General features: G+C 40.6%; 1 protein-coding gene across 1 annotated transcript in view; it reads left to right on the forward strand.

The window, feature by feature from the left end:
• nrxn3a (neurexin 3a) overlaps positions 1-24,591 on the forward strand; it is a 240,698-nt gene that overhangs the window by 116,996 nt on the left and 99,111 nt on the right. Inside the window, 2 exon segments of the mRNA XM_039603223.1 lie at positions 15,010-15,303; positions 24,252-24,399. Of these exon segments, the coding sequence (XP_039459157.1) occupies positions 15,010-15,303; positions 24,252-24,399 (442 nt within the window).

Raw genomic sequence — 24,591 nt, forward strand, 5'->3', positions numbered from 1 at the left:
CCACCATGAGGCCTCTGCCTTTGAAGTAACATTGTGGCAAAACCAAGCTTATTTTATGACCAGTGACTAACTATGGCAAAACTATGCTACGTGCTACGAGTTGCTAAATCAGATAGCAGGTGCTAGCAAGACCTGCTTCAGCCAGACTCCAACACAAAAACAGTTACATTCATCGAGGTAAAAACAGAAACACATTGTCAAATTATTATACTACAGTGATAACATTCCTAATCGCAGTAACACCACAGATGACACATAATTAAACTTTATTAATTCCACACCACATTTATCCCACTATTTAGTTCTGTACTACGGATTCTTCTTCCAATTTTTGCCATCAACATATGTAATAAGCAATAACTTACATAACAAATCTGGATTTAAGCATTGCGCAGTGTGTCAGTCAGTCAGTGTACAGTACAAAATAACTGCATCGAAGATTCTTGACGTAAAAACATTCTTTCCAGAGAGTGTTACATAGCAAGCACTGATGCACGCCTGTCACAAACACACTACAGGAAAGACATAAAGTCACATGCATTCTGTATTCTGCCCACCTCTTAATCACAGACCCACCCACATATCTGTAGTACCCACCAGCTCTCCCTCTGTCTGCTGTCCAGCACCTTCTTGTCCTCCACTCCTTGCCATTAATGCTAATTTGCCTGTTCCCGATGCTCTTGTCCTCGCCATCCACTGAGCAGCATTATGGATAAATGCTTTGTTACCATGGTACCAGGTACTGGTTGCCTGTGGTAGCTCCTGCAACTGGCGGGACTATTATTATTATGCCTTTTATAAGCCAGCAATTACAAAGAAAGCCTACATCTCAAAACCTACAAAATACATAATGGCCTACAATAACACATAATTGCTATAATTGTCATTGTCATTACACCTCCTCAACCACTCACACGGAGGCTTCTGGCTTTCCCGTGTCCTGTAGCCAAGAAAGAAACACAAAGGATGAGCTCACAGACTGAACACTGAATGTGATCAGCAGTGACAGTGTTTTCCAGTGGAAATATGTATTTGTTACTCTAATTAAGCATGTTATAACAGCTATGTTACACATTGCTATTATATTATTTCTGAACTTAAGTTTTTTTCCCCAATTTTATGTAGTTTAAAATAATAATTTTGTCTTTAATAATTGTAGGCAATTCTACTGTGAGTGAGGACAAGCCAGATAATGCAGTGAATTAATCTGGTGTGTGTTCAAAAGCTAACCAATGTGCCAGACGCTAACCAGAGGTGGATAACACTGGTTGCAACTTTTTGAACAATTCGTGGGTCGTCTTTGGAAATCCTTGAATTCATTGCAGATTATTTCAGGAGGAAATGTTGGATATCAGAATCAAAAATACTTTATTAATCCCGAAGAAAATCATGGGTTACAGCAGGCAGCATGCTGGTTGGTGCATGCACACTAACAAAGGAAAAGGATATCTTAATCATATGAATTGCAGTGGTAGAATTTATAAAAGGGAAGTTATTACAAACTTTTCAGGATGTACTACAGTTGGTGATGTGCATGATTCACGGATCCAAATCACCCTTATTTACCTTCTTGGTGCAGCCCTTCAGTTCATCCTCTGCCTGGAAGAAGCCACTTTGATTTGCTGCCCCTCACAAATGTTAGAATATCAAGGGTTTTGAGTTTCAAGGCAAGTTTAAATTCACCTCTCACTGAATTCTTACAGAAAAAAAAAGTCTAATCTTTTGGAGACGATACCCAAAAAGCAGCCCAATCGCCTATCAAGCACTTTTTAGCAGCACTTGGAATGCCATGAGGGATGTCCTGTGGTGTGCGCCATCTGTTGGCAGTGGATTTCGGGTCATGTGGGTTGCAGAGCGGGGCCTCCATACACTGGTATTGTTCCAGTGTACCCCACTGATGCTCTATTAAATTGAGTCCTGGGTAATTTGTACTATTTGTGATTTTTTCTCGGCTCCTCTGGCCTTTGTATCTGCATTGTAGTTCTTAGGGAATGGCATTGTTATGGGGGGATGTTCTTGGCATGGAACCAAGGTTAGTTATACACACCAAGAACAAGTTCACTTAAATCCATCGTACTTTCTTATATTTACGTGCTGTGATCCAGTGGGACTCCTTCTCTCCCTCCCGTTTAGGATTTCTGTGACTGCAGTAAAAATTATCCCAGCTGAACTGGACTGAAATAAAACTTTTTTATATTTTTTTCATTAATTCACCAAGTAGTGCATACAAAACAAACAGTACAGACAGGCAGAGCTGTAGATTTACTAAATAACCAATAAATTAAGCAAAAGCAAAAAATGTATGGGTTACATATGTGGGTTATATGTTAGGTTACATTGTTTTCCCCTCTTGCCAGTTATTTCCTGGTTTGTTTGTTTGTTTGTTTGTTTGTTTGTTTGTTTGTTTGTTTGTTTGTTTGTTTGTTTGTCTGTTTGTTTGTCTGTTTGTTTGTTTGTGTGGGGATTTTTTAGGCCTGGGTGGGTTGGGGGTCCCAATATTCCTTGTTTTAGTTAATCTGGAGTCATGCATAGATATTTTATGCAGAAGTGGAGTAAGACAGAATAAGAATAGAAAACTAAATATATAAATAAAAAATAGGAAATGAGAATAACTTCACAGCGTGTTTGTATTCTTATTGTTTTTGTCCCCCCTGTTTCCCTAATGTTGTGGCATCAGCTGACCAGCTTTGAGATGGCATGTAGAATTGTAGAATATATTTGAATGAAATGTTCAAATTGTTTTTTATGTATTGATGATTGTTGTTCCATTGATATCTGTTGTGTGAGGAGGTCTAGCTATCGTGATGTGGTGACCTTTGTCCTGTTTTTCCAGTTGGGCAGTATTGTTTTCTTGGTGATAGTCAGGGACACAAGCAGGGCTGTTTTGATCTGCATTATGTTTAGTTCTTCCAGATTGTGAGGTAAACAGACAGAGGGGTATATCAGGTCTTTTTCCCATTTGTTGATTGGAGTGTGAGGTGCATTGTCATTAGAGGATATTAGTTTATTTAGTTTTAAGAGTGTGTTTGTGTCTTTGCAGTTTTGTTAATGCTGTCCAGTAGTGGTGGTTGTCTTAGCTGAGTGTCATTGATACTCATTTTTGCTTTGATGGAGTGTTTTAGTTGGTTATATTGAAGAAATTGTTTCCTGTCAATGAGCTGTTGAAGTGTTAAGAAATGATTCTAATCAAAAATGTGGCAGAGGTGTGTGATGTCTTTTTCTTTCCATTTAATGCCTGTCATGGGTCAATTATTTGCAGTGAAGTCAGGGTTGTTGCATATGGGTGTTTGAGTTGTAGGTGAGAATATATTCTTTTGGATTTTACTCGTCTTCCACCAGGCTGTGAGAGTTGTTGCTATTGCTGGCTTTTTAAAGCAGTTGATGTCTGATATTACTGATGAACGGTAAATCTTTGATTAATATGTCTTTACAATCAGATTGTTCGATGTCCAGCCATGGATGAAGGTGATGGGTTCAATGCATCCATTTGATGAGGTATTGTAGTTGGTTGACTAAGAAGTAGTGGTGTTGATTTGGTGCATCTAGGCCTCCTTAGAGTTTTGACTGGTGTAATGTTGTTAGTTTTATTCTGGGGTTTTTGTTTTTCCAGTCGAATGATGTTGTTATTGTGTCCACAGTAGTGAAAAAAAGCTGCTGTGGGTTGAACAAGGATCATTGTGAACAGGTAATTGATCTTTATGGTGTAAATATGTCCTACAATTGAAAGTTGTATTGTCATCCATCGGTTTAAGTCATGTTTTTGCGTTGTATTTGTCTTATTTTATTTTATTTTTTTTAATTTGTGAAGCACTTTGATCAAAACTGTTGTTTTTAAATGTGCTATATAAATAAATTTTGATTTGATTTTTTGATTTTGATGTTTTATTGTTTTCAACAGAGGAGTGAAATTAAGGTGGAACAGACCAGTTTGGGGGAGAACTGTATGCCTATGTGATCGTGCCAGTAGTCGGTGGTAGGTGAGGGATCTGTGATGTATAAGAATGGGTGTCTCCATTTATTGTTAAAGTGGTAGATTTATTCCAATTTACTGTATAAGACAGAGGTTCCCAAAGTGTATGACAATGCACCTCACACTCCAAATGAATAAAAAAAACGCTTGGACACTGCCAGCATAATGGACAGGTTTTTGACAGTGCTCCCATACAAACGCAAAGCAGAATATAAAGCATCGTCAAATATGTTTCCAAACCAACTTCCTTCCAAGCCAAATACTAAAAAATATGATGAAGCATATCTTTCCTTTGGATTCACCTGCACAAGTGCCAAGGTAGGTCTCCCCGGCAGAATTAGTTTCCCTGCGCTGGGAGCAGCGCTGGGCTCTCCAAATCACGGACAAACAGTATCCCACAGCTGTTTATGTGTTTAAACCCATTTTGCACAGAGAGGCATTTTTTGAAAAATGTATTGACAGCAATGTTGAATATTATTACACAGGAAAAAAACAACTACAAGTAAAATAATTACACCGTGACGCCTCTGCCTTTCTAAATGCAGGGACAGTAACTGCGTGTGTATATGTAAGCGTGTAAAAACTGCAGATAGTCAGATTAACAGTAACAGTATTTTGTCTCTATCTGCCATTGTAGAAATTCTTCCCATGTAAACAATAACGTGGCGCACAGCGTGACGTGAAAAAAGGCACATACCTTTGACGTTGCGTGACGAACTCTGTAATCCTCGTCCACACGTAAACGCAAAAAAGGAGTTTTTGAAAATCTCCAACCTGACAGGAGTTTTATAAAAAATCTCAGTTTACGTTTGGACGAAAGGCCCAAACGCATAGAAACAGCTGCGTTTTCCAAAATACCGGTGTAGGTGTGGACGTAGAATAAAAGAGTTTATTTTATTGCTGCCTGTAATTTATTGCTGTTCACTTTTATTTGTTTAATTGTTTACTAAATGTTTGAGGTGTGAAATAAACTGCAGTGGAGTTTGAAAACAAAATATGGGTGTGTGTGTTTGGAGGATGTGTTTGTGTGTGTGTGGGGGGGGGGATTTTCTTGTAAAACAAAGGGGGGCCTAGCAAAAAAAGTTTGGGAACCACTGGTATAAGATTTTGGAGTGTGTATTAATGATTTGGATTAGTTCTTTAACTGATTTGTTGGGACATTGTAGGAACAAGAGTGCATCGTCTGCATATAAACTGAGTTTATGTGTTACATTATTGGTGTGAATGCCTGTGATGTTAACGTTCTGTCGGATTGCTGCTGCTAATAGTTCAATGTTTAATTGTAGAGTGTTTTGATCCATTGGATAAATGAGTGTTTCCATAAGAAATGTGCAGTTTACTTTGTCAAATGCTTGCTCTGTATTTGGGGGAGGATCGTTGTTTTATGGTTACTTTGGTGAGATAGATGTACGAGGTTGAAAAGTCTACGTGCATTATTTGAAGAATGTCTGCCTTTAATGAGTCCTGTTTGGTCTGGGTGAATGAGAGATGAGATAACATCCGTGTTAATTAAGGAAATGGGCCTGCAAGTGGAGCAGTGAATAGGGTCTGAAATTAGTGCTGTATTCACATGATATGGAATGAACTGGTTATTTTTAATTTCATCTGGCATTTTAACAAAAAATGGAGACAGAAATTTCAGGGGGATATCCATCAGGAGTTTTATTGTTTGACATTATTTGTAGTGCTCTTTCATCTTCTGTGGATGTCAGTGGGGTGTCTCAGATGTCTGCCTCTTCCTTTGATAATGATGGTAGTGTGATGTTATTGATAAAGTTGTCTGTTTCTTTGAAATTATATATATCATCATATCTTTATATATTTCATAATAAAACTGTCTGAAGGTGTTATTTATGATGTGAGAGTCGTTGGTGATGTTTCCTGTCCAGTCTTTAATTGTTGTAATGAGAAATTTTTCCTTGTTCTGTTTAAGAATTGTCATTGTGTTTATATCGTAGTCTCTGTAAGATAAATTGTGGGGTTTTTTTTTATTAATGATGCTGTCGAGTTGATGTTCTCTAATTTCTTTCAGTGTTTGTTTTGTGGGATTCTTTGTTGCATTGTGTAACTGTTTTTTCAGGATATTTTCTAAATTTGGTTCATTTTTCTTTTTGAATGAGGAATATGAAGTTATTTTCCCTCTTAGCACTGCTTTGGCTGTTTCCCAGGTGAGAGTTGTGTTTATGATATAATTTGTTTCCATGAGTAATGTCCATTGTTTTCAAAAATATAAATCAAATTCTTTATCTTGGAGTAGAGATATGTTGAATTGCCATCTTTGGCTGACTTTTGTTTTTATTTGTTGTGTAATAAAAACCTGATCAGGCATGATGATTGGATAAATGGTTAGGTTGGAAATATCTGTCATCAAAGAATTGCTGGTGAGAAAGTAGTCGACAGAAGAAAAGTAAGTGTATTCCCGTGTTGAATGCTTTTCATTACTTTGAATGAGAGAAATAGTCATGCCAATAATTTATGTATGAATATTTTAAATATTTTGAAATGATTTGTCTTAGTGTGGAATGAAATGTTTTAAGTGATCATCAGTTTAGTTCATTTTTGAGTAATGGCTGCCGTGGAAATGGCTGTTTTGATAATTTTATGTTTTTATTAGTGCTGTCTTGTTACATTTTTTATACTCAAATTTCCCATCGAGAGGGCCGATGTGCTTTTATCATCTTTCATATTGAGTTGATTGGTCCAGCTGCCCGTCACTACCAGATCAACTGCCCATTTGTGTATGTGTGAAGGTAACTCTACTTGGACAAACTGCCCAAAATGCACTGACAGAACCATTTCAAGGATTTTGAGTCATTCTGCACTTCAGATAGGTTAAATGCGTTAAAAATGTTACTCGCGTTGACCGTGATGGTGGATTAATTTGCGTTAACGTGTTCATTTTGACAGCACTAGTTCTTATATATTTCATACGAGGGTGGCATGGATTCCACCCGTCCCTTTTTGTCAACACATTACAGTCTACCAATTAATATCTGCTACATAAGGACACTTTGATGAGTTAATATAGCTCATAATCATTAGAGAGCTTATATAAATCTATGTTCTTCATGCAGCAACAACTCAATAGAAAGTACTTTTTGTCCCAGCAGTGTGATGTTCAGAGTTCAGCTTTGATTTCAGAGTTGATCTATTCCACTTTTTTTACTATGTCGATTATTGTCATGGTCGGATGATCCATCCTACTGAATTGTGGGTTAGCATTTTCTCCTCCCCTTTCATAAAGGATCAACCAGTGTAACCTATGCTAAAGGAATCATTGGCAGTCCTTCCCTTAGTACTTGGAGAATTGGAACAGCTCCTATTATGGCTGCCACACAGATACCTCTGGGTCAGGTCTCTCAGTTAGGAACCTCCTGAGCAAAATGGACTATTGGAAGAGCACCCATAGAGTGTGTTTCCAATGATCTCAGGTGATCTAACATCTAAGGTGAAGCCTTCATTAACTGGTGATTTCAAATTCCCTGCAGGTGTCAGTGTTAGTGTGAATGGTTGTCTCTCTCTGTGCCTGTGACAAGTTGGTGAACTATTCAAAGTATGCCCTGCCCCTCGCCCTATGGTAGCTAGGATAGGCTCCATCTCTCCATCTCGATCCTTGACCCCTTGCACACCATTTCCAACTCGATATCTCTGTGTAACCGATTGATACAAGTCATTTCCTTTGTCTTTACTGCTCAACCTCACATAAAAGCCTTTTTCTTCCCCACCTCTCTCCTTGCTGTAAGCCTTGTCCCTCAGCGCTCCTGTCCACTATTTCATTTTTTCTTGGAGTACTGTCCTGTACTTCATCACTATTCCACAGAGTCTCCTTGTGGAAATGCCAAACATCTGCTTTATCCTAGATCCAATCTAGTGAAGCAGTTACCCTCACCAGATTATATCAAGTACAAATTAAGATGTCGTGTCACATAAAATTGTGTATTTATTGGATGTAAACCTTGAAAAAGTTTAGATGATACACAGTTTGTTTGAAGGTGTACTTACAGTCTATTTGGCAGGAGTTTCATGTATTTTAAAAAATAGTTTAAAACTTATAGGAAACATACTGTAACATTACAGGTTTTTTTACAGTGAGTCTGTCATTATTGAAGCGGTCACTTCCAAGGGTTAACACAAACCTAAGCTTATGCTCCAATATGCTCCTACCAAAAAGATTTAAGCAGCTGGGCCTTTCCAACCTTTCCAGTGTATCTTTGCATCATTGCTGCTTTATTGTAAGCTCCTGAAAGCATACATAATGTTTTACTGTGATTTTTTTTCTTTTTTCTTGGAGAAAATGTTGTTACTTCCTGTCTTGTGGTATTTCTTAGTGAATGATACCAGAAAATGCTGGTAGCTATATTAGCGGGCAATCTAAAAGGTAAATTAAAAGGTAAAATAAATATTGTGTTATGCTGTGTGTGTGCATACACGTGTAATGATGTGCGTGGTGGAAGTCTGGTGGAGGGGATAATGCATTGATGGTTTCCTTTCATCTAACCATTGTCTAACATTTTTCATTATTTTCTGTCTGTCAAACTAAAACATACTGAAACATTTTTATATATGCTTGTGTGTGTATTATGTATTTATCACATGTCTGATATGATTAGGTATTCCTCGGTCTGCTATTAGTGTGTGCTTATGCTTCATTCTCGTGTTAACCTGCAGCCTGCATCTGCAGTGTGTTGATAAAGCTCCCTTTATATTTTCAAATGCCTTTTTGGTGTTATTGTTCAGAGGTGGCAGGACCTGAAAGTAATTTGTCAAATTCTCAGCTATGCCTTCCATCCTTATCCCCTCCTCCCTGTTACACCCCCTTCTCCTCTACCTCTAAACCTACATGATCACATTTTTCACCAGCAAAGGTGCAACAGGAGAGGAAACATTAAGAGCTTGTTTACATATATGTGTGTGCAAGATACATTTTTGGATGCGCTGGGATGCATCATCAGTGACGTAACCTGGGCTCAATGGGGTGTGTCAGGTCTTTCAACATCAGACACTCTTGCCCAGACGACGAAGGTTGATCAGACCCCAGCCTGTGTCCCAGCAGCAGCCACCCATGGATCAGCTCTCTTTATCCACAATCACCTTGTGGCTTTCTCTGTGGCTTCACATACAGACCAGATGGCCCTCTTCCTAGCCACTCCTGTTAGGTCCAGTTGGTTTAGGACTTTGCAGAGTGAGCATCAAGCAAAGACCCTGCAGCCCACCTGTATTGGCTCATAGTACGCCTTCCAGCCCCTTCCCAGCACTTCTCTACCAGCTCCTGGTACTTGGCGCATTTCCTTTCATTTGCCTCTTCTATATGCTCTTCCCAGGACATGGTGAGTTTGAGGACAATAAGCTGTTTTGTTGCCTCTGAGACAATAATTATGTCTGGCCAAAGTGATGTTTCAGCGATGTGCTGAGGGAACTTCAACTGCTTCCTTAGGCCAGCTTGCAGCTGCCAGTCTGAGGCTGTATAGAGCAGACCTGACCTTATTCTTCGCTGCCGACAGGGCTCCTCTCCAGCTTTAACAAAGGCAATTCTTGTCTTTTGGCCAAGATGGTGTTTGCCAGGAGTGATGATGTTGCTTATGCTTTCTGAAACTGCCTTCAGCACCTGGTCATGGCGCCAGCGGTAGCGACTTTCTTCAGGGACTTTGGACTTTCAGCTACTTGTGTTGTAAGGATCCCCTTCCAGAGCATGGCTGACATGCTGGTGTCTCACTACTGACCCACACATGGAGGTTGGCTGGGATTGGTAAGGCATCATATGCAGCCTAAACAAGGAAATGGACGGACGTCGGCCTCAGTGATGTTTGTCCAGGTTACTTTATGCTGTAAGATGTTCTTCCACTTTGCCTGAGCCCCCACTGTCGTACTTACTCGCTTTTCCTCCACACCTGCTCGGACATCTTCCTGAATTAGCTGGTGTCTCTCCTTCCCTCGGGCCTTCCCCACTTGGGTCTTTGGGAAAAGACCCAAGCCAGCTGTCCCGGTGGCCAACATCCCCACCAGCTCCTTCTGCCTGAGGTGTGACTTTGCCACCTCCACTTCTCTCTCTGCTCTCCACTTCCTCTCTGTTCTCACCTCAATACCCGCTGCTGACAGTTTCTGGTCCCTGGAGTCCCTATACTGAAGGACTTCTCTAGTGCATGCCACCTTAAATTCTTCTGTGAGGCTACTAAATGGTAGCTGCAAGGTGTTACTGGTTCCATAAAGCGCTGCACTGCTGAGGCAGTGGGGGAAGCCCAACCATTTGCGCAGAAAGCTAGTAATTTTCCTCCCGAGGGACTCCACAGTTGACACTGGTACTGAGTAAACAAGCTGAGGCCACAGGACACGCAGTAGGATGGAGTGCTGGTAAAGCCAGGCCTTGAATCTACTGGCAGGCCTAACTTGTCAACCTTAGTGAGCCAGCTATCCAGTTTTTTGGTGGACTTCTGGATGGCGGTGGAGTTGTTCAGAGATGCGTCAGAAAGCTTCCCCAAACTCTTCACTGGTTGGTCACTGATGGAAGGCATGATTGTGAGGTGCAACGAGTTATTATCCCTTTTTCCAGCTGATGGCAGTTGGATGTTACTTCCCAGAAGTGACCCTCAGTCTGAAATTGTCACAATAATCCAGGACGAGGTCCTTGATTTTACTGGGGACATGGTGACGGTGTAGTGCAAGATCAACCAACCTGTGTGGAATTAATCCATATTTTTCCAGAGGTGATACCGGAGCTGAGGACAGTGTTTGTACGCACACCACTGGGGCCTGGAGCAATATGTGCTCAAAACATGCGGCATATACTGTTTTTCTTACCAATACTGCAGTTTATAAATATTAGTAAAAAAACAAACACAATTTTTAAAGTCTTTTTTTCATCTTTAAACTCAGTGATCATATTGTACAGACACATATTATACCTGCTAACTAGAGCTAAGTAATTAGTTTGTGAAATGCAATCAGTTTCACTCACCAGAACAGGAGCACAGACGTCCTGGATGGGCTGCAAAATATTTGTCAGATGATTCTGTTAAAATCTTAACAGCCACTAGGTTACCAGCAAACAATTTAGAATTAGGGCGTATTTTAACAGCATGCTTATAGTTAGGTGCAAAAAAAGTGCTCATTTGGCCTTGTATTTATTTTGTTTAAAGCTGTCTATTTAGGTATTCAAGATGAATGAAAATTAAATGTCAAGGGAAGAAGGCCTAACTATGAATTTAATCTTAGACAAGTAATCTGGTGGATGGAAAAACAGTTCCATAAATAACAGTAATTTTGCTGTCCTTCTTTTCATGAGAAAATGATGCACAAAGTTTTGATACATTTTCAGATTTCATAAAAAATGTAACATAATTTAAATGCTTTGTATTGATTTAAAAAAAAACAGTCTCTTTTCTGTTAGTGGGCTATGATAATAAAGTGCTTCAAAACTTTTTTTGTAATAATAAAAACAGTGAAAGTGAAACACCATCACAACAGTAAGACACTGATGCAGCAATGCAGGTTTTGTTCATATTTATGTGAAAATGCTGCGAGTTTTCTTAGTCACAGGGGACAAGTACATTTTCACTTGGCCTTTTCTTTCATGTTGTCAGTGACTTGAAGGGACTACTATTTTTATTGAAGCTTTTATTTTGGAGTGAATGATCAAGCTGTTCAGCGGCTCTAGGTATTTATACTCAGTCTGAGTGGGAGAAGAAATGGCTGCTTCTTGCTGAGAGATGGGGGAATGAGATAGATAGCTCGGGTGAGTAAGGGGAGGATAGATATAACAAAAAGAGGAGGAAAGGCAACAAAGAAAAAGAGAGACAGACGGTTTTCTATCTAGTCCCTATGCACCTTACGGGACAACTTGATATACTCTAATGTCTGTTTATGGATTAATGATAATCTCAGCCAGTCCCCTCAATCCACCCACTCAGCCATTTCTACACTCCAACAGAAGCCAAACAACTAGCAAGAGCAGAAGCATTAATATAGGAGAATGAAATGGAGGAGAGGGTGTGTTTGTTTAGTGTATGTATGTGGCCAAAATATAGATAGACAGAGGGTGTTTTTTTCTGCCCAGAGAATTAGAAGGAGAAAAAAGGCCTTCAATTTTCCACTTGAGCAGATTTCAATTTACGCACACACACACCCCTCCGTGATGCCGTCCTCCCATTGTTATTGACAGCATTTAGACTGGCTCATGGAAGAAACAGTGTATGTCGCACACACGCCTTATGGAGAAAGATGCACACTGTATGTCTGGTGGGTTGTTTTATTTTCTGTCTTTGGGACTGATAAAGTGAACTGCAGCTAGGCCATACATCATTAAATCATGTTGGTCCAACACGTCACTTTGTTTTTGTTTTGTTTTTTAAACAAAATGCACAGAGAAATAGTACCATTACATGTTTAAGCAATAGAATTTTAGTATTTCAATAACAAATTCAACAGATACTAAATATCCAGTACTGCTGTCAAAACTTGTTAATACAAACTTTATTCACTGATTTAGTCTATCAGCAGAGGAAAATCATATATATCCTTCCATCACATATATCAAACATTCATGAGTTCCATCATTTAAAATGTGATGATTTTGTGCATTTTTCTATTTCAGGACGTTTTCAATTAAGTGCAGCAAACTAAAGACGAAAACAAAATCTGCATTTTCCTGTTTTTTATGTGCTGTCACACTCTGTTTATTTTCTGATGCATTTGCATTTGTGCTTTTACCTTTTTGTTGAATTTTTGCTCTATTTGCACTATTATGCAAACAAATAGAGATTGGAAGATGAGTAGCAAGAGCAAAGGTTGGAGTTATGCTTGTAAATGATTGATTGTGTCACCTCAGACATGTTACAGTGAACGATGTGATCTGCAGTCAGGATATTGAACTGCTGTTGTTCTTAGATGCACTATGTACCAAGGGAATTTTCACACATCATCACCAGAGGCCAGCTAGTCTTTCAGGGGCTGTTCTGAGCGCACAGACTGGACTGTGCTGGTTGTGACACCTTCACAACCTACATCAGCTTCTGTAGGGACACCATGATTCTAGTAAGGACTGTTTGCTGTTTTCCAAATAATAAGCCCTGGATCACCAGTAACATTAAAAAAGTCCTTCACCAGAAAAGCAGACATTCGGCGAAGGGAAAAAGAAGGTATTTTCAACACCAACTGAAAGGGCAATAGATGCGGCCAAAGATGGACTATAAAAGAAAAGCAGAGAGTAAATCAGGAGCATCAAGGGTTACTCAAAGAAGAGCAGCCCGGCCATCAATGAGTGCAAATCCAGTCAATTCAAACTGTTTTATAACTGGTTTGATGGGATGCCAGGCAGGAATGCCTGCTGTGCTTTAATATCTGTCCTCCCTCAGACTACTTCAACTGATGCTTCTGTTTCACTGACACTTCTATGCCCCCACCTCTTGAGAGGCTGCTCCAGCACCACTATCTTCTATCTCCTGCACACAACAACCCCAACACCACTGCAACTGCAACACCCACTACATTTGACTATCTGCCCCCATCCTTCTCAGCTAACAAAGCAAGGGCACAGCTCAGTGACTACGTCCAAGGAAAGAAGAAGGCCCAGATAGTGAGTGTCCAAGATTCCTGAAGGACTGTACAGCCCATCTAGCTGAACCGCTTCAATGGGTCTTTGGCTTGAATCTATGATAAGGCAATGTCCTTGTGCAGTGTGCAGTGTACAGCTCAAAATCCTGTACATGCAAATATAGTTCTCCACCTCAACACTGCTAAAACAAAGGGGATTTCAGAAGATCTAGGCCATCCCGTCAGCCAGTCTCTATACACGGGTGAAGCACTGAGGTGGTGTACAAAATATCTACAAACTGGAATGGTCCCAGAACTGTTATGCATTCTACAAGAATGTGGTACAAAGTGGGGGACATTCAACACAGAGGTCATGAGAGCTCAACTGGATGGAAGATTCAAATACTCAACTAAAGGCGTCAACTCTACCGTGTAATAGAAACACCTGAACATTTGAACTTGTCAACCACTCATAGAAACGTACCCTTTAGAGAAACAAGATTTTATATGACTTGTATTAGAGTATTTAGTATTTATCCATCCATATAAGTGTAAAATGCTAGAAAGGTGACATCTATGATTTCTTTAGCCTGCCAATAAAATAGAGTTCTCTCCAATGAGTATACTGTACAATATAAAGCGCCTTGAGGCGACTTTTGTTGTGATTTGGCGCTATATAAATAAAATTGAATTGAATTGAATTGAATTGAATGAAGGTGGGAAAAAGAAGGTTAAATATGTGCAAAACACAGTTTATCACCATAGCTCTGTTTTTGAGAGAATTCTCCTGGAAAAACACTTTGAGGGTTTTTTAATAACTTTGCAGTTCTAGTGTAAAATACCTGAAACTGTGGTGTCTTCTTACTGGTTGGATGTGGTAACAAAGATAACTTGAATAATCATTCCACAGATTTTGATTTTAGCGTTGTTTATTTTGAGAATTAGTTAATTGAAAATACAACTAAAGACTTGTTGAATAAAGAATTTCCAACAATTCTGGATAAAAGTGGATAAAAACAGTTAAGGAAATCTGTTAAGTGGAACAATTGACCTTGTCTCTGAGACTTGAGAGTGTAAAGTATGAAACGCACTGGGAACATGGAGATGATCTCAGTCTGTGAAATGAAATATCTGACAAACTTGCAAAGTACCGTATCTAAAAACCTCAGCATGTGGTGTTTTTTCAGAATAATCAGTAATTTTGGTTCCTGCATTTTATGTGAACTCATGAACATTTTCCTTTATAATTTGTTTTTAAATAACAACACGTCAAATAGGAATATGTGTATGGTATATAGTAACTCTCTGCATTCTATAATTTATCACACTAAGCTTTACTGAGATATGTAAAGCCAATAATGCCCTTCCTGACACAACATTGATGATTTTCTTATTTTAGTCTTTATTTTACTGAATTAATTTTATTAATTTAGTAATTGTTGGAAGTTATTTAATGTGTATCTTGTGTTATCCTAAATAAAAGAGTAATTAATGCTGCTCTTGGCTTATTGCAGGTAGTGTATAAGAACAATGACATCCGTCTTGAGTTGTCCCGTCTGGCTCGAATTGTGGACCCCAAGATGAAAATCCAGGGTGAGGTATCCTACAAGTGTGAAAATGTGGCTACCCTTGACCCAATTTCTTTCGAAACCCCTGAGGCCTATATCAGTCTCCCTAAGTGGAACACCAAGCGGATGGGATCCATCTCTTTCGATTTCCGTACGACTGAGCCCAATGGACTCATCCTCTTTACCCATGGCAAACCCCAAGAGCGCAAAGATGCTGCACGGAGCCAAAAGAACACCAAGGTCAGTTCATAACTTCCTCAGTCACTTGATAATTTCTGTTTTAAAAAATGCTTGATTGAAAACAGTTTGAAAGGACTGATCAGTCTTGACACCAAGGTCACCACCTGGTGAGAATGACAAACCAACAAAATTTACCTGTGTTTTAGAGGCTGTTGTAGACCAGTGGTTCCTAAAGTGTGTTTGCTAGGCCCCTCTTTGTTTTACAAGAAAAATCCCCACTTTGGAAACCACTGTTGTAGACAATAAAATTATCTAGCTTCATGACGATTTGTTTAAGAGGAGTAGTTTGTTTAAAATTAGATTTGCTGTTTATCTTAATAGCACATTGCATATTAGATGATCACAGACCACTTTAACCATAGAAGGGTTCACTGGAGACAAAATGCCTCTTTTATCAAAGGCTTCTCCTCCTTTGAAACACAGAAGGTGAAGTTGTCTGTCTCAAAATTCCAAATTAGACCTAGACTCCTCTGAAGAGGTAGTGATTCCATTCCTAAATCTAGATCTTTCAAATCCTTTCAGTCCTACAAGTCTTTGGGTGGAAATGCTTGCATAACGCTGTTGCTGTTCAGCGCAATCTCATGTAGCTTAATGTTTAATATAGCTAGCATTGCTTGGGAAGTGCGCAGGACACCAATGGCTTTCGCTTCATTAGGAAAAGATGCAAGTCCATCATCCACATAAAAATTGCATGTGATGAACTTCCTTGTACTGGTAGTGGAGTCATGTGCTTCCTGAGCATCTCGTCTGAGGCAGTAAATGACAACTGCTGGTAAAGGACTGTTGCCAAATGCATGTAAGGTCATTTGAAACTCTTTCACTGTTTTTTTGCAGATCATTGTTTTCATACCATAAGAACCTCAGAAAGTTTATATGCTCATTGCACACTTTGAGGCAGTAGAACATCTGCTGCTCATCTGCTGTAACTGCTATTGGTTCCCCACAGAAGCAGATCAGAACTGTGAGAGTGAGAGTATTGTTCGAGTCACGTCCACTGAGGAGTATGTCATTGAGAGAAATTCCTTCATGTTTGGCACTTGAATTGAACACTACCCCTCTCTGGTCAGGTTTCTGTGGATGGTAAACCCCAAATATTTCCTTTCCTCACCTTCTTTTAAATGGGGTGCTGGCTCCGCTTGCTTTTCAACCAACATCCTTTGCATGAAAGCGATGAGGTGTTTCCTCATTTGTGTTTTTTTTCCTAATGAGTCAAAGACATGAAAGACACTTTAAAGCTTGAGGTCGGTTATTGGTAAAGTGGTTTCGTGGTGACTGAAAAGGAAAAACCCAAGTGTTGCCACTATCTTTATAGACTTGTTCTTCTAACATCTTCAAGAAACTCTTGTCATCGGTTGACATGGCAGGGCTATCATCATGTTGTGTCCTTTGAAACACCTGACTGCCAACGTCTTGATGCATTCTCAATCATCCAGGTAAGTAAATCTCCAAAAGTTGGTTCTGTTCATCTGGACGTAGTATTTTCAGTGGGAGAAACGTTTCGTCACTCATCCAAGTGACTTCTTCAGTCTCAGCTGACTGCAGGTTTCCCCAATCTTATAAACAGTACATTTGCATAATGACTGAAACCAGCCCACCAGTCAGTCATCCAAGTGAAGAAGTCACTTGAATGAGTGACGAAACGTTTCTCCCACTGAAAATGCTACATCCAGATGAACAGAATCAACTTTTGGAGATTTACTTACCTGGATGACTGAGAATGCATCAAGACATTTTAACCCACTTTGGCCAGGACTGCCTAAAGCTTGTACGTCAGTATGAGCAAACAGCATGTAAGATGGCGGATTACAGGAACCACCTGAGGTTCAGTCTCAGATGCCGACAAAACAGGATTACTCCTAAAAGTCTGCAAATGAGCTCTTCAGTTAAAGGCTTCCAGGCAACAAAAATCCTCCAGAAGGTCACAGCACCAGCTGTTTAATGAACGGGTGAGGCAAACAAATTTTACCATCGACATGCTAAAATCTCAAGAGGAGCAGATCCAACAGAGACTTAAGATTAAATGAGAGTACTCCTAAAAGGGTGTTTGACTTCACTGAGAAGGCTCATCTAGCACAGCACAAGAAGTCTAAGACCAGGCAACAAAGGAAGTTTGACTTACTTGTTGTACGTCAGAAACTGCAGCAAAATATGGAGAGTGTCCTCAACGGCCAGAAGAGAGAAGGATGCGACACCAAGGATGTGGACAAGTGGGCAAAGAATTTGTCTGACAGACAGCTCACCCAAACAGAGAAAAACATCCTTGCTAATGGGTTGAATTTTGCTGTCACGCCGACACAAATCCCGCTAGTGGAGCTGATCACAGCCACAGAAACAGCAATTCGAAACAACAATATTGCAGAAGTGGAAGCAGAGCAACTACGGATGAAAGTTTTGGCCTGTCTCAGCAATGCAAAGCCCCCAGCATCCAACATCACCATGGAGGAGAGGAAGGCACTCACATCACTTAGTAATGACAACAACATTATCATCCTCCCGGCAGACAAGGGTAGATGCACAGTTTTGCTAAACCAGAAAGACTATCATGAGAAAATTTTGTCACTGCTTAGTGACAAAAATACTTATGAGCCCCTGAAACGAGACCCAGGAAGTGGTTACATGAAGAGGGTGATAGACTGTCTGAAGCGGTTAGAACAAGACAATGCTATTGACTGGACCTCATACCACAGGCTATACCCAGGGGAGTCTACACCAACTCTGTATGGTTTACCGAAGATACATAAACAGGGTGCACCCTTAAGACTGATTGTCTGTATGATCAACTCGGTCACCTATAACATCTCCAAGTTTCTGGCTTCGATCCTCAACCCGCTGGTAGGCAGCTCTGAACACCACATCCAGAACACCCTGGATTTTGTTGAGAAGGTGAGAGATGTCATTATGGAGGCAGATGAAACCATGTTATCATACAATGTTACTTCTCTCTTCACTTGCATCCCAGTCATGGAAGCGTTGGAGGTAGTCCGTAAGAGATTACAGGATGACACCAAGCTCAGCAACAGGACCACTCTCAGCATCGACCAAGTGTGTTTGCTTTTGGAACTGTCTTCATTCCACCTACTTCACATACAAGGGTCAGTTCTACAGGCAGAAACATGGGTGTGCCATGGGCTCCCCAGTTTCACCCATAGTGGTCAATTTGTACATGGAAGAAGTGGAAAAGAGGGCTTTGTTATCCTACCCTGGAACACCACCAAGTCATTGGTTCAGATATGTGGATGACACCTGGGTGAAAATCTAATCTCAGGACGTTCCACAATTCATGGACCACATTAACTCGGTGGACCGACGCATCAAATTCACCAGGGAGGATATGAAAAATGGCAGGTTAGCCTTCTTAGACTGTAAGATTTCCATCAGTAATGGGGGACATCTAAAACTGATCTGTACCGGAAACCTACGCATACGGATCAGTATCTAAGGTTTGACTCTCATCATCCACTGCAGAGTGGTCGCTACAACACAGAGCAAACACCATCCCCACAGACACAGCGGCCAGGGAAGCAGAAGAACATGACATCAAGAAGGCCCTGAGTAAATGTGGTTATCCCAGCTGGACTTTTGTCAAAGCTGGGAAGGCACCTAAAGAAAGCTCCAGACGATCCAGGAGAGAAGGACAACCGCTGCCAAAGCGAAAACCGAAAGACCCGTATGTGTCAGGAGTATCGGAACAGTTGAGATGCATTTTTTTCTAAGCATCGTGTCTCTGTGGCTTTTAAACCCCAAAACACGCTGACACAAAACTGGTCCACCCCAAGGATCGGGTCCCCCGACACAAACAGAGTAACATAGTGTACGCTGTTAAGTGCCAGGAGGATTGCCAGGATTTATACATCGGGGAAACCAAACAACCTCTGGATAAGAGGATGGCACAACACAGAAGAGCAACCTCGTCAGGCCAGGACTCTGCAGTCTATTTACACCTACAGGCCACTGGACACTCTTTCAATGATGAGGATGTACACATCCTGGACAGGGAGGAACGCTGGTTTGAGGGCGGAGTCAAGGAGGCCATTTACGTGAAAAGAGAAAGAGCAGGGGGCCTAAGGGTACATCTTTCGCCACCTTACAATGCTGTGACCACAGCCATTCCCCAACTCTCTGTGAATGGTACTCATGGCCATTGATCTTTGATCAGTGGTTGTTGATCAATGGTCATGAGAATTTGCATAATCATGAGGACGGAACTGACCTCACAGCCCATTGTTCCTTCAGTGGGCTGGTTTTAGTCATTATGCAAATGTACTGTTTATAAGTTTGGGGAAACCTGCAGTCAGCTGAGACTGAAGAAGTCACTTGGATGAGTGACGAAACGTTTCTCCCACAAAACGCTACGTCCAGATGAACAGAATCAACTTTTGGAGACCTGACTGCCAAGATCGCTTCTCTTACTTTCCAGTTGTTGTGCAGAGCTTTGAAGACTTAGGTTTGAGGTGCGAAAACCTTTGACTTGCATATTGTTTGGACATGCACTCAAGAGTGAAGCTCATCCATTTGGTAGAATGTTGGTTTTGCATACACTAATGTTGGCTGCCTTATGCACCTCTCCCAGACACACTTCTCCCACGATGACCCAACCAAGGTCGAGTCGCTGAGCATGTGGCTCATTATGAACACCATTATGCTGTTCTCTGACTTTGTGCTCATGCAGAATGTCTCTGCCAATGAGAAGGAGGAAATTGGCCTCTGGATCAATTTCTGGGATTTTACCTTTTGTCAGGTATCATGTCACACTCAGTAAGAGTAGGCAGAGGAAGCTGAGTGGTACCATCAAAGGACAAATGAAATAGATGGGCTTGTCTCCTTGCTATCTAAACACAACACCTGAGCATGTTTTCAGTGAACACGGTTCAAGCTGTCCTTCAATGTTGAAAGTTTTAAAAAAGTATGTTTTTGCCAAGGAGCGGTTGCTTTGTTCATCTGGAACAGCAGACATCTTGACTCCTTTCTCTGGTTGTACAGCAGGATACAGCAATCGGGTTAAGGACCATGACCTTGAACTGATTGAGTCTCCTCATATTTCTGTACATTTTGGTGATACATCAGCTGCACTTAACTCTCTTTCCTCCCCAACATGCCCTTCACTAGCCCATGGCTCTCTGCTTTTTGAGGATGAGGATTGGGGTTTAGTGCGGTGATGTCTTTCACTACCACACTCTGTGCACTACACTGATTTAGGACAATCTTTGGTCGTGTCCTGAACAGAAGAACAACACTTGAAACAAATGTTCTTGTCTTTCAAGAAAGCTTTTCTTTTGTCCAAAGTCTTACTCTTTAAGAGACGACATTTCCTCAGAGGGCGAGGCTTGCAGTGTAGTGGACATTGTTCATCAGGGTCCAAGTTGTTCTTGCCTGTAGGAGTGTTTGGGCTCGCTCCCACATCACTTGAAATCTCCATCCTCTTAACAGAAACAGTGGGAGAGTACTTCTGTTGTACCATACTCTTGATTTTAGGGTTGCTGGTGTTGGCAGCGGTGACATAGGAGAAACTTATGAAAAGTTCAACAAAAAATAAAATATAGGGTAAGGCACTGGATCTTTCTCTTGAACTTTGAGGCAGGTGTTACCCATTTCTCCTGAAGGTTGTATGGGAGTTTTTTCAGTATCAGATTTACCCCTCGGGCCATGTCGAGGTGTGCAAGGCCTGGGGAATGACCACTTGTCCTTGCAGCATGAAGTTCTAGCAGAAGATCCCCCCATTCTCTCAAATGCTGGTTGTCTCTGTTCGTCAGCTTAGGAAAATCCTGAATTTTCTTTAAAAGTGGATGTTCAATGACTTCTGGTGCAGCAGAACAGTCCTCGAGTCTCTGCCACACCATCTGAAGTCGTGAAGTGGGATTGTTTATGTACGCAGCCCTGACTCTCTTGGCCTGTGCAGATCTGGAAAGAAGATCTAGCTCTTCTTGAGGCATTACATCCAGTGTATGTCTCTTGTTCTTAAGTGATTGTGAAGCACTTTGGTTAACTCTGTTGTTTTTAAATGTGCTATACAAATAAATTTTGAATTGAATTGAATTGAATGACTACCGCTTACAGGTGTGGGTGTCCATACCTTGGACTTAGTATGGTGAAACTGATCATTATTTGCTGGCTGTCCTCCATAACTCCAGTTGCAAGACTCTTTCTTTGGGCTCAAAGCACAGAAGACTGGCGAAGGTGTGGCAGGGCTGTTGTGGATGCTCACTTTCTTGCGCAGACGTTTCTCAAGCTTGAGCCTCAGCTAATGCTGCTGCAGCTGCTTTTTGGTTTTGCTCATGCTCTGTCGACAGCAGTAGATGATGATGTAAGCTGGCTGGAGAATAAAGAACTGGACACTTCCAGTGTTTCGTCCATCCTTTCTTTTACAGAACTCACTACGATTCATGAGAATGAAGTGTTTTACTATTCTGCCCTTCCTGTATGTTGATCCCCAGTTTGGCAGATAGACAAAGAGTTCTGCAAAAGGAGAGTCAAAAGTGTCCAGCTGTCATTGCAGGGTTTATTTGTCTCCCTAATGTCTCCCTGTAAAACTACAAACATAACAAAAAAGTATGTTACAACATATATTTGGAACATAATATATTTCTCATCTTACACGGTATAGACTGATGCTAGTAACTGAAATTACAGCTGGTATAACTGAGAGAAATAAGTAAAAAATATTTAGTGTTAGGCTAATGCTAACATATAATGGAATTTCCCTTTGACCCGCTAACATAATTAGTATTGACAGAGCAACTACATGCTAGCTTCAAATATGAGAGTCTACAGAAGCATTTGGTATTACTTTTTTGACATAAACTCAGAATATACTCATACTTAGAGGCATATATATCTCATGCTCCGGTATAACCAACTTTGGGACTAGCAATGTGTGCGCTGATAGATGTTCCAAGTGGTTTAGATCAGTTGGGTTCAAACATTTGCACTAGGTATACCAAATACCCAACTAAATTTTCAAGATACTCAAGACAAATCAGGAGGGATGCTTTGTTTCCAAAGGGAGAAATATGCTCTCCTTCAAGTCCTCGTCAGTACTCTTGCTCCATCATTTTGGATCAACTGAAGGCCTTTCTGGTCGTGCTGCTGTCCTAGTAACCTTAGATCTGACAGCAGCCTTCGACACTGTCGATCACAACATATTGTTATCCCGCCTAGAACACTGTGTCAGTTTGAAAGGTACTGTTTTAAAGTTTTTCCAGTCCTACCTGGATAACAGGAGTTTCTCTGTTCACCTCGGTGAACTGTCATCTCCCAGAGCTCCTTTAACTTGTGGTGTACCTCAGGGGTCCATTCCTGCTGTTTATTCTGTATTTGCTCCCTCTGGGCGATGTGCTGTGCAAACATAATGTGTCCTTCCACTCTTTTGCTGATGACATTCAGATCTACCTCCCTCTGAGGTTAGACTGTAAGGACTCTCTGCAGCCGTTATTCTCCTGTCTGTCTGACGTTAAGACTTGGATGGCTCTTAACTTTCTACATCTAAATGAAAGTAAAACTGAAGTCATTGTGTTTGGGCTTCCTAAAGACCCTAATTCTTCTTTTGATTTTATGGGACCCCTAACTTCTGAATGTACTTCCTCCATTAAGAGCCTCGGTGTTACTTTTGACAGTGCTTTTAAATTTGATAAACAAATCAGCTCCGTAGTCAAGGGATCTTTTTATCACCTACAGATTTTAGCTAAAGTCAAGTCCTACCTGTGCAGGAACGATCTAGAAAGGGTGGTCCATGCTTTTATTACTTCACGGCTGGACTACTGTAACTCCCTTTATGCTGGTTTAGATCGTTCCTGTCTGCATCGCCTCCAACTGGTGCAGAACGCTGCTGCTCGCATGCTGACCGGTTCCAAAAAGAGAGACCACATCACTCCGGTCCTCTGCTCTCTCCACTGGCTCCCAGTTGTTTTTAGGATTGATTTTAAAATTTTACTGCTGGTTTTTAAGGTTCTTAACGGTACTGCACCTCCTTACCTGGCAGAGCTTCTTAGCATTTACTGCCCCAGGAGATCTTTGAGGTCAGCAGACTTGATGCTTTTAGATGTTCCCAGGTACAGATTAAAGACTAGGGGAGAGAGGGCTTTTGCTGTGGCTGCACCCAGACTGTGGAACAGTCTACCCCCTCACATCAGATTCTCCACAAGCCTAGGAACTTTTAAAACTGCTCTTAAAACTCACCTCTTTTCATTGGCTTTTAGCAAGGTTTAACCTATTGTTTTAATTTATTGTTTTATCAGTGAGGTATTTTATGTACCTGTGTTTTATAGTATTTTATATTTGTATTTTATTGTACAGCACTTTGGTCAGCCTTGGTTGTTTTTAAATGTGCTTTATAAATAAACTTGACTTGACTTGACTTGACTTTCAAGGCATTTTTAAGACAGGTTGATAAAAAAGAATTACAGTAGATCAGCCTAGAAGTAATAAATGCATGAACTAGTTTTCCAGCTTCACTCTGAGACAGGATGACAGGACACAGGCCTTAGCATGGAACCTTGTGTAACTCCATAATTAACCTTAGCTTCAATTTTCTGGTTGGAAGTTTTAAGTTAATTTTACCTGTCACTAAACATAACCTGGGTGTGGTAGAGCGTGGTTTAAAATGTACTTCTGTTGCACATGTGACCCCACTAAACAGTGATGCCACATTGTACTGACTGCAACAGGGTAAGAAAGAAAAACTAGTGTAGGAAATCTGATTTACGTAAAGTTGCTTCTTGGTATCACAAACTAAATTATGGTTTAATTATAGGCCAAACTTGGGAAGTACTTTCATGTTTTATCCATGCTTATCTATAAAACTGAGTGTTTTGTGTATTTGTCATGATTAAAGTCTTTTATCAGATTATTGGACACACAAATTTTAGATTTTAGGAAAATGAAAAAGAAGCACCCATAGAAAAAAGTAACTGTCTTAATTTTTCAGATAAGGAGCTTCTTTTTCTCTTGCTCAGGTGGATTTCTTTGCTGTGGAGCTGTTGGATGGCAGCCTGTACCTGCTGCTGGATATGGGCTCTGGGACTATCAAGGTTAAGGCCACCCAGACAAAGGTGAATGATGGGGCCTGGTATCATGTCGACATCCAGAGGGATGGACGCTCAGGTCAGTGAGGCTAGATGTATGGGATATACAGATCTACTGGACTACAAATACAAAAACATTTTTTTGAAGTAATGTAAAGTTCAAATATCAGAATCGGAAAGAATTTGTTACTCCAGTAGTATGCCAGTGAGGGAACCTTTATAATGAAAGGCAAAATCAATAAAAATTGATGGCACATCTCATAAGATCAAA

The sequence above is a fragment of the Oreochromis aureus genome, linkage group 19 (assembly GCF_013358895.1).
Source record: "Oreochromis aureus strain Israel breed Guangdong linkage group 19, ZZ_aureus, whole genome shotgun sequence".
Classification (NCBI taxonomy): Eukaryota; Metazoa; Chordata; class Actinopteri; order Cichliformes; family Cichlidae; genus Oreochromis; species Oreochromis aureus.